This window comes from Adiantum capillus-veneris, chromosome 30 (genome assembly GCF_014529385.1).
Source record: "Adiantum capillus-veneris isolate H3 chromosome 30, ASM1452938v2, whole genome shotgun sequence".
Lineage (NCBI taxonomy): Eukaryota > Viridiplantae > Streptophyta > Polypodiopsida > Polypodiales > Pteridaceae > Adiantum > Adiantum capillus-veneris.
The window spans coordinates 64,186,397-64,197,923 of record NC_140960.1 but is presented as its reverse complement, the minus strand read 5'-3'; the positions used below and the strand labels follow the sequence as shown (position 1 = coordinate 64,197,923).

Genomic DNA, 11,527 nt, shown 5'->3' with positions numbered 1-11,527 from the left:
ACGCAGTTTCTTGATTATTGTCTCAAGCTTGCAAGTTGGTGCATTTTGAAGTTGTGTGTTTACCACGCATATATCACACCAGAGTAAAACTCACAGTAGAAAACATATGCATTGTTAATTTCAAGTTTGTCTACTTCCAAGTTTGTTTTGCAAATTTGAAGGGGGGAGTAAGGGGAGAGCTTCATGGAAGTGATGTCCGTGTTGCTTGAACATAAAATTCTCATCGCTTTCATGGAGATGCAAGTGATGCAAAGAAAACATATGGGATTTGTTTATGACGGGGTTAACTTGAAACTTATGTCGAGACAAAACCTTAAACTTCCAAGAGACTCGTTATTTTCTTAAGTTCTTGTTTGAGTAGACATTAAAAAAGAAATAGGAACTAAAGGATGATAACTCAGGGAGCTCACTCTAAATCTCAACTAGAATTAAAACTTTACCGAGAATATTTGACGTGGATAGCCCTAGCATAACATAGAATATTTAAGTGTGAACTTTGTATGTTTGGAAAAAGGCCAGTGCAAATGTTTTCCTGTGGGATGCAGTGGGAGATGGTCTTTTTTGGCTAGGATTGATAACCGTTGGATTATGTTTTGAGTTCATACATCGTTTCCACGCCGTGTGTTGGGTTCATACAAGAGATTGACAACCTCTTGGTGTGCCTCCATGCCTTAGTCGAGTCACTTGCTCCCTTGGATTGACATTTTAGTCTTGGGACCATCTCTTTGTGAGATATGACAAAGCTGTACAAATCCCCCCTCAGACAGTGACAATTTTCTACAAGGATTTGTAAGCCTTGAATCTTATTCCTATACTATCACGTACCTCCATCATCTGCTGAGGTGACATAATGTTCTTCAATTCATTGAAATACTTCTGACACAAAATTTTGGCAATGCAAGCATTGGATGGATCATCCAATAGCTCCACCGTCTCCTTTGGCTTGATGATATCTGCAGTAGATTATGTCATGTTGCTTGAGTATAGAAATTAATTTCCATCATCATTCAAGTCAAATTCCTATAGATTGAAAGAATGTTACAATAGCTTCTGGAAAATGTAGCAAATCAAAAGCATGCATGCTTGCCCTTACCTAGTTTGATGGAATTTTTTTTTTTTCAAGCTCCACCACTTGAAGATTGCATAGACGTTGATTCTCTTGCATTTGCAAATGTAGAAGCCAAGGGGAATGTATGTGAGATAATCAATTTGATGGTGCATATTACATGCAATGTGTTGTAGTTGAGCGTAATTGTCCAACTGATGCCTTTGCTCGTGCTTTTGCTACTCTAAGTTTTGTTTGAGCGTCTTCATTTCATTGTTGAGCTGCTAGGTCTTCACCTTCAATTACTCTTTGACTTGATAAATGTCCTTAATATACTTCTCTTGCAACAAAGAATATGCATCAAAGAGTTTCTTTCTTGCTTCCATTTCATTGAAGAAAGCTGAATACAATCTCCTACAATTTGCCAAATAAGCCGTCTCTTCCATCACCTACAAAATGCAGCAGCTCAACGACATTCCAAAATGGTGGTGATCCATTGGTTAGAGGATCGCTCGGATAAATATGACCATCAACCCATAAATTGATTTCTTTGCACCCAATGATCTGTAACGGATGTGCAACGTTGGGATTGGATTCTCAATGGCCTAGCATAATGAAGTTCTTCCTTTCAAAGTTTCTATGGGGAAACAAATACCAACTGAGATCAAGGTAGAAACCAGAGGGATAGTCATAGACCTATGTTCGGGATGTAAAGGCAATTGAAAACCCCCTACATCAATTTAAAGACTACACGCCAACCACGGGAGGTCTTGCGAGTAAAATATGGGAATGTGTGTAAAAAACTTGAAAGATCCTCTTTTTTAAAAATGATATGATTCTAGGAGGAAAGGTTTTAAAAACCAAGCCATTTTGGTTTGCATAGAATTTGTCCACTTTTGCTATCTCAAATAATCTTGGAAATAAGAAAACTTTTGAGTATTCAAAAGAAACCCTCCAACTACCAAAATTGAAGAAATCATTCAAGAAAGTAGGAAATGGATTCTCTCTGCTGGAAAAACAAGGACTTTGGTGAGTGGAAACAAACACTCTTCGACATCAGATACTCAAAAAGTGTTAATTGTGGGCTACCAGTTACCAATCAAAACACATCTTGAATTAGTACTATGTAAATGTCTATGAAAAGGAAAAGGTATACATCCTTTTGTATCTTTTGTCTCCTCAAGGTAGAGACTATGCTTGAGGCTTACTGTACATTCATTTTAGAGATCATTTAACCCCACAACTCTTCTTTTTTTTTCAAAACTCACAATAGTGAGCGGTATTATATTAATCCTAAAAAAGAATACAAAGAGATCCTGCACAAACCGTGCCAGGGCACCAAGGGATCACATCAACCTACCATGTGACGAGAGACAAAGGCATCATGGACGCATGGTTGCCTGGGCACGTGGCCTAGGGGACGACCCTCTCATGCATACGACGTGCATAATTAAGGGGGCTTGGATAGAAGACTATATTTGGCTGGGTGGAGTTTAGCATGTCTCTCACCAGGCCCTCACATGGGTATATAGCTTTGGCGTGGACAACGAGAATAGCATGTTTGCATGCATGTAATTGAGGCTCATGAGGCTGTGGTGAAGGAGCAAGGGGAGCCACCTTACATGCACTTGGAGGCAAGGGGAGCACTTGCACAAGAAGGGCAACACGTGAGTTGCCGGGTTTTGAGGGGACGAGAAGGAAAACCCGCTCCTAAAATGTCTACAAAGGACGACCATAGACGACACCATCTCAAAATTCCTCCCTCCCTTTCTTGTGCTCTATGTCTGCCATGGAGGAGCTTGATTTCATATTGCATCAAGTTGTAGAAAACCCTTATTTGATCCTCGAGGCATACAATGCCAATGTTTGCGAGAACCAAGGCTTGCAACATTTCAAACGCGGATAAATGATGTGTTTTGCAACTTGTAAAAAAATAGAAAAAATTGTCACTTGAGGGTTCCACATCAAAATTGGACACCTAGCAATAATTTATGACTCAATCAACCTCAGGCAATGTTCAATTAATGGCTTGTTAGCAGGCAAAGTTGAGCAAAAGTTGCTACCAAAGTAGAGTTCAAATTAATGCATAGATCACATTGTCTAACAAAGTGGAGTTTATTCAATGGATTGGTAGCTTCAAATCATACCAAAGGGGGCTACATTGCCAATTCATGCAACACATGTAACCAACCTAAATGCTAAATCTCTCGACGAGGACTGCAATGACACTTTTGCTCTACATACATACTTTGTTCAAGGGTATTCGGCTAGACTAAAGGTATTTTCTTGCTTCTAGTACTTTGTACATGTCCAATATGGCACGTGATCTTCTTGCAGAACATGCTTTTGATGTCAAACATCACTCGCCGGATTACCCGCCATCAGCCCATGATCCTCTAGATGTTTCTATCATAACTCGTCGGATCACCTGCCACCAGCCCATGATCCTTCAGAAGTTTCTATGGGGCACGTTGAGGAGGAGTTGGCTAGTGATCATGAGCTTGTTGATCAGCACAAATTCAATCACCTTTGTGCTTGCCGGATTGCTCTAGAAAACAATTTTGCAATGTTAAATGCCAACGTCACTGTATTGTCTACATTATTAAATCAATTTTTAGCTAGTATGGTGGCACAAGGTGCACCTAGACATGGGGGGCCAAGGGCTAGATTCTCATGGTATGCCTTCTGCTCCTTCGGGTGATACACAATGTGATGGCATACTTCCCTCTTCTCAATTGGATGCTTGCAACTTAAAAATATGATGCCACCTATAGCCACACGGGAAGAGAAAGAGAGGAACAAGGATTTTGTGGATACCTTTCTACATAAATAGAGTAATATCCATAGGCTCAAACACATAATACCCATAGGCTCAAACACACACCAGATGAAGAGAAAGGGGTAAAGACTAGTCTATTGCTAAAGAGCAAGGCCTATAAGTTGTGAATGAGTCTCGGCCACCCCATAAGCCCACCACGTGGGTAGCCTTTGAAATCACCTTCCGCAAGGAGTTTCTTCCACAAAATAAACATGGTATAAATTGGGATTTAAAAAATTCATGGGTTTACCCGTGGGCTAGACCTCGAGTATCAAGCCAAAATGAAAACCCATCACCCAAAGCTGTTAATTGAAGCTATCCGTGGGCTAGACCCTGAGTATCAAGCCAAAGTGAAATGATAGCCAAAAATGTACATAACTCAAGCCTAACAAATGTTTTTCGAACCATTAATTATCACTTTGTTCCCTCAAAGATACCAGTTCCCTCAAGGAGCCAATTCGACGCTTCGATCACATTACAAATCGTTTAAAAGGATCAGCATGGCCCACCACCAAATACAAGGCCGAAAAACAAAGAAAAGCAAACGGCTCTTACATGCTAAGCTTCATTGAATTGCCCTGATAATTTGGAACAGAAAGAGAGTTGATCAAAAACTGAGCTTGTACCTAAGCCTAACACTTGGAAGTCTTGTATAAAACTTCCACAAAATTTTCTGTGCTGTTGAAGAGCTATTTTGTTCGATACAGATGTGGATGCTTGAGCTATTTTGTTTGGTACAGAAGTATGTGGATGCTCACTTTTCCACCTTCAAATTATGCAGTTCACGGAAGTCTTGAACTTGGAAGCAGAGAAACTTAAAGCGTTGCTCGAATGCATTGATAAGGCCATTCCGCACATATTTGAACTGCTGAATATCCCGAGGTTTGAAGCGACTGCTCGTACCGCTTTCACAGGAGAACCTCAGTGCAGGGAAAACTTTCAAGGTGGTAACTCCGATTGTCACTTTCCTCAACCTGCAACATTCAAAAAAGGTAGGCAGAATCACCAACATACCCCTGTAATTTGTGGAAACTCCCAAAATACCCCTGAAAATTTTAAAATTCCCAAAATACCCAATACCCCTAAGAATTCCCAAAACCCTACAAAATACCCTTCATAGTTCCCGAGATACCCTCATTTTTTCCAAAAATTCCCAAAATACCCCTTCTTAATCTTGCAAACATCTCAACATTTGACTTTCCAACTATACATAGGAGATTCATTCTCTTTCTCTAGAAATTGATAGAACTAGGATTTCCGATGGTATTGCGGGCGCTCAAGATAAAATGGTTCACTAGACACAAATATCTCTATTTGTGAGCTCAATTGAGAAAAGTTTGAAGTGAGATATTTGTTTTCCAAAAGTTGAGCAAATTGAACGAAAAATTGGTACCAGGGTCTTTCAAAATTTTAAAAATTTGAGTAGTATTTTAGGAATCTCCACAAACCAATTTGGTACGAAGGAAGAAGGTCAAGAGTGTTATGGTGCCAGCCTGTAGCCTTACTAAAGGGCGGTAAACTTTAGCTTTCACCCATAAATAAATTGTCCAACTTTCCCTGCACTTTATGACACGAAGAAACTTCACAAATGAACCTGCAATTGGAATTCACCACATCAAAACAATTCACAACTTGGTAGCTAGAGAGCTCCCAAATAGCCAGGGTAGACGTTCCTTACATATAGGATGCAGGAAGCATGGACTCCTAGCACTTTTGAGTGACAGCAATGGTTTTGAGTGATAGCAATGGTAATGTGGGGGTCAAAGTCTTTCTTCATGCTAAGTATGTAATGAATGGATAGATAAGAAGTGGCTCAGGTGTGCACTTTGGTATGTGTGCTTTGTATGTATAGAGATGGTAGGTGCATGGTGGGTCCAAATCAAATTTCAAACCGTTGTAGTATATTGTATAGATTAACTTTTAAGTATGCCATATGAAAAATCTTCTTAATGCATACTGATCTGTGGAGAAACTAACAAGAAAGGATAAAACCAACCTGTCAAGAACATTGTTCATCTCTCTGAGGTCCACATCAAAGTGAACATCTGCAATGCGTCCTCTTCGCAAATTCACGCCATGCACTTTCGCAACAGATTCACATACCGACCTGAGCTGTTGTGCTGAGGTATGTGTAGGCAGGTTCACTATCCTAAGTACTGTTGTCGGAGGCCTGTTTGCAGGGGCAGAACTCCAATCAGGGGATGGTTGCTGTGCCTGCATCGGAATGGGGTGAGCTTGTCTTGAATGGGATGGCTGCTGTGCCTGCATCACAATGGGGTGAGCTTGTATTGAATATATGTATAGTTCATATCATTGACTGAATACAGTCCAATAATTCACATACCATTGACTGAAGGACAGTGTTGACAGCACCTAAACCTTTCTGCATTTCCTTGATCTTGGCATTCTTATCCTTCAGAGGCAACCCTGATCTGATGGCTTGATCATCCTTGCTATGAACGACAGAACCCACCTTCAGGTTACTTGCCCTTGCTTGTGGAAGATCCTCTTTTATCTGCCCAAGTACCATAATTTAGCATATACAGAGGCACAGAAATGCCAAAGTCATTCATCATACATGTAAAGAAAAGTCACAATTTTACAAAAGTCTCAGCATCAAGAATACATGAACGGGCCAGCAATAAGGGGGTGCCCTGCTTTTCGAGAGGCCCAAAATAGGGCAGCAGGGCAATCTGAGGACAGAGAAGGCATCAAGAGAGATTGCAACTCAAGAGGAGAGAGGGCAGATTTTGCGCATCAAAGGTTATTCCAATGCAATGCAAGCTTACACACACTAGTCCAGGAGTCCCCAAACACAATTGTCCACATAGATGCAATGCACTGTGAACGCAACTCCTTTTCCAAAAACCTTCTAGAAACCCATCTTCAGTCATGTGCTTGTCCTTAGCACAAAACTCTCAGTTCAGTATATGCTATTTGCTCTACCTGTAAGGTGTTCCCACCTCATGCCCACTCACCCACCGAGTGACACACCAAAAATACCCATGTTGTGGTCTCAACTGCTAGAACTTTCATATCATGTCCCTATCGATGCTTTAAGTCGCCCACCCTATGACGCATCAAAAATGTCTTCTCGATGGTCAGAAACCCCACTTGACGCTCTTAAGTCACCGTCTCTTGTGACACATCAGGACACCACAAAACGAGGAAAACCTTACATGAGGTAAATCAGAAATAGTCAAAGTAGAGCTCATAATGAAGGCAGAAGAGCTCATCCACATCACGAGAAAATTTAAGAGACTGTCGAAGAGAGGTTTTGAAGAGGATACATAATCCACATGAGCTTGCTGAAACGTGAGAAAAGCATGTGCTCTCCAAGCGCGCGCGCGCACGCATGCACGCACACGTGTGCACTATGAACGCCCCCCCCCCCAAACAACACACACACACACACACACCACGGACGCACATGCGCACGCGAACACATGCACAATTCTTAGGGTGAAAAATCTGGCCTTATAGATCAGCAAGTGTGACTGAAAAACAGAGCATATGAAACTACTCACCAACTCAAAAAATTAAAATAAAAGGCAGGCTGAGGAAAAAAATAATACGGGTTAGTACTAAAAGCAAGCAGTATTTAAAACATTATACACCTGCGTCGTTAAAGACTGCTGATACTCCGGAGCAGCAACATCAGAGTCGTCATCGTCATTGTCTTCATCTGTAGTTAATGTATCCTGTCAAACAAAAATGCATGCAATACAATAGACAATATAAGGCTCATGGATGTCATGCAAAAAACTAAGCACGAGATGAACTGATTTGATAAATTCTATCGTGCTTTTGGCCCCTTTATCCATGTACGTGTGTATGCCTGCACAGAGCATATCAAATGACCTACCACATAGCTTAAGGGAGAGAGAGTGATAAGTGTCTTTGTTTGTGTGCATGTGCCTGTGTTCATGTGTCTGGCCAAAAGAGTGGGGAAATACTTGCAAATGGAGGATCTTTAGCACCAATTCGCATCTTTAAAATTTATTAAAAACAAATGCATGTAGTATTGGTGTTAATGCATGCTTGTATATGTGAAGGCATTGCCAATGCCAGGTGCATGCGAGAAAAAATACCATCAAAGATTCTAAGGTATCTGCAGTTAGCATGGAAGAACGTTTTTGCTTCTTCATGCCATCCGCTGTCAACTTGGCATCTGGTTGTTTGACTGATTGCATCTCCTCTAAGCTCTTTAAACCCTGCAGAGTCGACTTTCTATCCTGTCCAGATTCCTTTTCTTTCAAGGATAAGGATTGCTTTTTCTGCCCATCTTTCGTTTTTCCTGCAGACTCTTTTGCCACATCTTCTTTATCATGCTGACCTCTTCGGGAAAGAGCCTTTTTTGCGTCTTCTTTATCATCCTGGTCTAGCATGGTTGCAGCTTGTTCTGTGCTTTCATTCCTCTCCTTTGATGAAGACTTTTTCTTACGCTCATCTTTTGCAACCGCACTAGAATTTTGTGTTGCAACTTCCACAGCTTGCAACTCCTCCTTAGTACCAGCAGGTTTCTGTCTCTTACTTTTCTTCAGGTCAACAGTCTTTTCAGTAGCAACCTTGTCATTCGAATGCTTTGCAAACTCTTGCATAACCTCTTTAAGAGTATCATAACTGCCACCAACTTCTTTTCTCAACAGAGTCATCGGAGGCAAGTGCCCATCATTTGAAGCTTTGTACCTGAATATGGCACAACGTTGTCAAATAGTACTGTGAGTAGCAACCAGCAGTATGATTTGTCAATGTCAAGGGTTTCCAAAATAGTATTCTACAGCTATCTTCAGTTCTATCTGTCGGAACTAAAAGAAATAAAAATGCTTTAATCAGCAGCAGTCCAGCTTTCCTTGGAGACCCCGATTATCAAATTCAAGGAAGCAAGGAGAGCTTTTTAAGATTATTGGGTATCTCCATAGTCTCTCCGCCGTTTTGGACAATTCAAAATTTATCCTAGTAAAAAGAATTTCAGAAGGTGCACAAACATTCTCATTTAACAAAGTCGACCCCACAAATTTAACCATCATAAAACATTTCTGAAAAGACTTGAATTCCCGTAAAGCAAATGAGATTGAACTAATCATTCTAATAACTGCTCAATTTCGTTCCACACTCAAAGCTAAAAAACCCCATGCAATGGAAGCCTATGATTACTTCCAAATCCTTTTTCAAATTGTAAGGACTTGGATCTCTAAGCAAGGAATCGGCAGTCTTGACCAGGCTTTCAAGAGCACACTACAACCAAGCCAGATACTTGATATTCTCAGTTTCAATACTGATAATGAAGGGGGTAAAATAGACATTGATGGATAGAAATGTTCAGAATTTTTTGCAATAACTGAGAAAACTAGCATACTTCTCAACATATCCAAATGCAAGATCGTATCTCTCTTTTTTGCTTAAGCGCACCGTTGGCGCTGCTTCAGTACTCCATGCTCTTGCAGACGCCATGCAAGGCTCCCGAATGACCGCTGCATGATAAAACAACCCACTTTTATCATCATCTAAAAACTTGTGTGTCCAAACTACAAATCTGACGCACAAATACGATTATAAAAGCTTAGATCTCTAGGCTTAATACATCAATCTTGTGATCAAATATACCAATGCCTTGAAAATAAGCCCTGCAGGAAATTTTGAGTTTTTGTGCAAGATTTGAGCAATTAAAAAACATGAAGCTCTTTGAACAAAAGGAATTAGATTTGTTAACCTTCAGCTTGTACGCTCTACGTGATCCTCCTTCTGGTGTTATGTATGCATTGGGCAGCACAGGGGGCACCCTTTATGTCATGGCATTCAGGCAAGGTAGAAACACAAGAGACCGATGAGACGCTACTCTTAGAGTCGAAACTCTCGTGATGGAGCTGCTAATGTCCCCATATCTCCTCCGAGCAGACCTTAGGAGCTGACAGCTGTTCTGGTATTGTGCTTCGCCTATATAAGGTAGTTTCTCTCCCATCAAGTCATGTGTGCCTAGCCTATATTGCTGGGATGGTGCATTTCTTCCTTGAGTTCCCCAGTTTTTGTCCGGTTAGACCAGATCTGGTCTCGCTGATGATGGCGCCTCAGATTGGTCCAAGTGACAATTCATATTCCACGGCATGTGAGAGGTTTTTTGGGTTAGGGTTCTTGCGTTGAGGCCAAAGGCGCAACTGACTTGTCACGTGCACATCTAACCCTATGTGCATGTGGACAAGATGTCCTACTTCTAGGGTTCAGGTAGCCTAGGAAGTGTCTTGGCACCCTTGTGAGCCTGTACGTAGGCCGTGCATGTCCAAGCACTTGGAGTAGCTACATACTCTCTGATTGCACATACCATGATCATTAGCATCAGTACCCAATACCCAACATGAGCATTTTCCACCACATGAGCCCATTCTTACGACTGCATCTGAAACACCTCTTATAAGTCATTTTACGAATAAATGACTTACTATTTTCCCAAATCGTGGAGACTTCCTGATGGGTGCTCGACCCACACTTAGTCACCTATGTATGAAGCCCATTGGGTGCTAGAAGGAGCAAAAGACCCACTGGGAGCAAGAGCACCCACAGGCCGACGGTACTCACATACACCCTAGTGTTTTCTCAAGAAGCAGAAGACCAGCGTTTTCAGCCTTGAGGACGAGCGTTTCTTTAGCCTCGCCGAACCGCCCTGGTAGTAGAGCCTCACTGTTTTCCACCTATCACAACAGATAAGGCAATGCTTAGTTTTCAGCCTCAAGAACAGCCATCATTTTGCAGTCCTCAGCCCTTGCATGCATCACCGTTGCAGATCAGCCCTGTGGTATCCTAGCGTTTTCAGATTTCAGCCCATTGACAACCTCCTCCTCCTCGTCGACACAGACCTCGTCAAGCATCATAGCATCTAGACCCATCGTACCAGACTTGTGCAATCTAAAGCAAATGCCTTTCTAGCTATAGAGAGGGGGGCCCTTGAAGGGGGGTTTGGGACATTGTAACAGGGAACGGGGGGAACACAGCCCAAACGTTCCGAAACGGCGTTCTGGACGAGTCCCGTTCCCGAAACGGAGATGGGAACAGAATGCCGTTCCGGAATGGGGTGTACCCGAAACGGTGTTCCGGAATGGGCGGAACATGAGGCAGAATGGCGAAATGCAAGGCGGAACAGGCAAAAGTAGGCATTTGGGGGAAAAAAGTGGGCTTTTGGGGGCAGATTTGGGGTTGTTCGGGGAACATATTTGGTGCAGTTTGAGGGAACGTTAGGGGGGCAGATTTGGGGGCAGTTTTGGGGTTGATTAGGAGTTTATTTTTGGACTAAGCTGAATGGAGGTAATTCAATCCTTACTTTAGGTGGACCGTTCCAGCCCCGTTCCCGTTCCGGCCCCCCCTCCTCCTCCCCATTCCCGTCCCGTTCCGGACCCTCCCGTTCCCGTTCCGGGTAACTATGGTTTGGGACCCCATCTCGTGGCGTCTCTCTCTCTCTCTCTCTCTCTCTCTCTCTCACGAGGACGTGGCAATTGCTAACCTTAGTTGTTGGTTTCTTTCCAATGATTTTTGTTTTATTTCTGAGACCCTCTTTTTGAAGTTGCAAATGGTCGGACATTGCATGGCCAATGTGAATGGTAGTTTCACCCGCAGATTGGTAGTGGTCGGCACTGGAATTCGTATGGTAAGAGGATGTCTAGGCTCAGAGCAAG

At 42.2% G+C, this 11,527-nt stretch overlaps 1 protein-coding gene across 1 annotated transcript in view; it reads right to left on the bottom strand.

Annotated features, from left to right (window-relative positions):
- Positions 1 to 4,197: 4,197 nt before the first annotated feature.
- The window catches only part of LOC147418092 (uncharacterized), a 30,470-nt gene continuing 23,140 nt past the window's right edge, over positions 4,198 to 11,527 (bottom strand). The window contains exons 2-7 of the mRNA XM_086507263.1: positions 9,223 to 9,337; positions 7,955 to 8,552; positions 7,481 to 7,564; positions 6,208 to 6,378; positions 5,860 to 6,125; positions 4,198 to 4,837 (exon numbers count right to left, since the gene is read on the bottom strand). Of these exons, the coding sequence (XP_086363389.1) occupies positions 4,618 to 4,837; positions 5,860 to 6,125; positions 6,208 to 6,378; positions 7,481 to 7,564; positions 7,955 to 8,552; positions 9,223 to 9,337 (1,454 nt within the window). The 3' untranslated portion in view covers positions 4,198 to 4,617. The remainder of the gene's footprint in view (positions 4,838 to 5,859; positions 6,126 to 6,207; positions 6,379 to 7,480; positions 7,565 to 7,954; positions 8,553 to 9,222; positions 9,338 to 11,527) is intronic.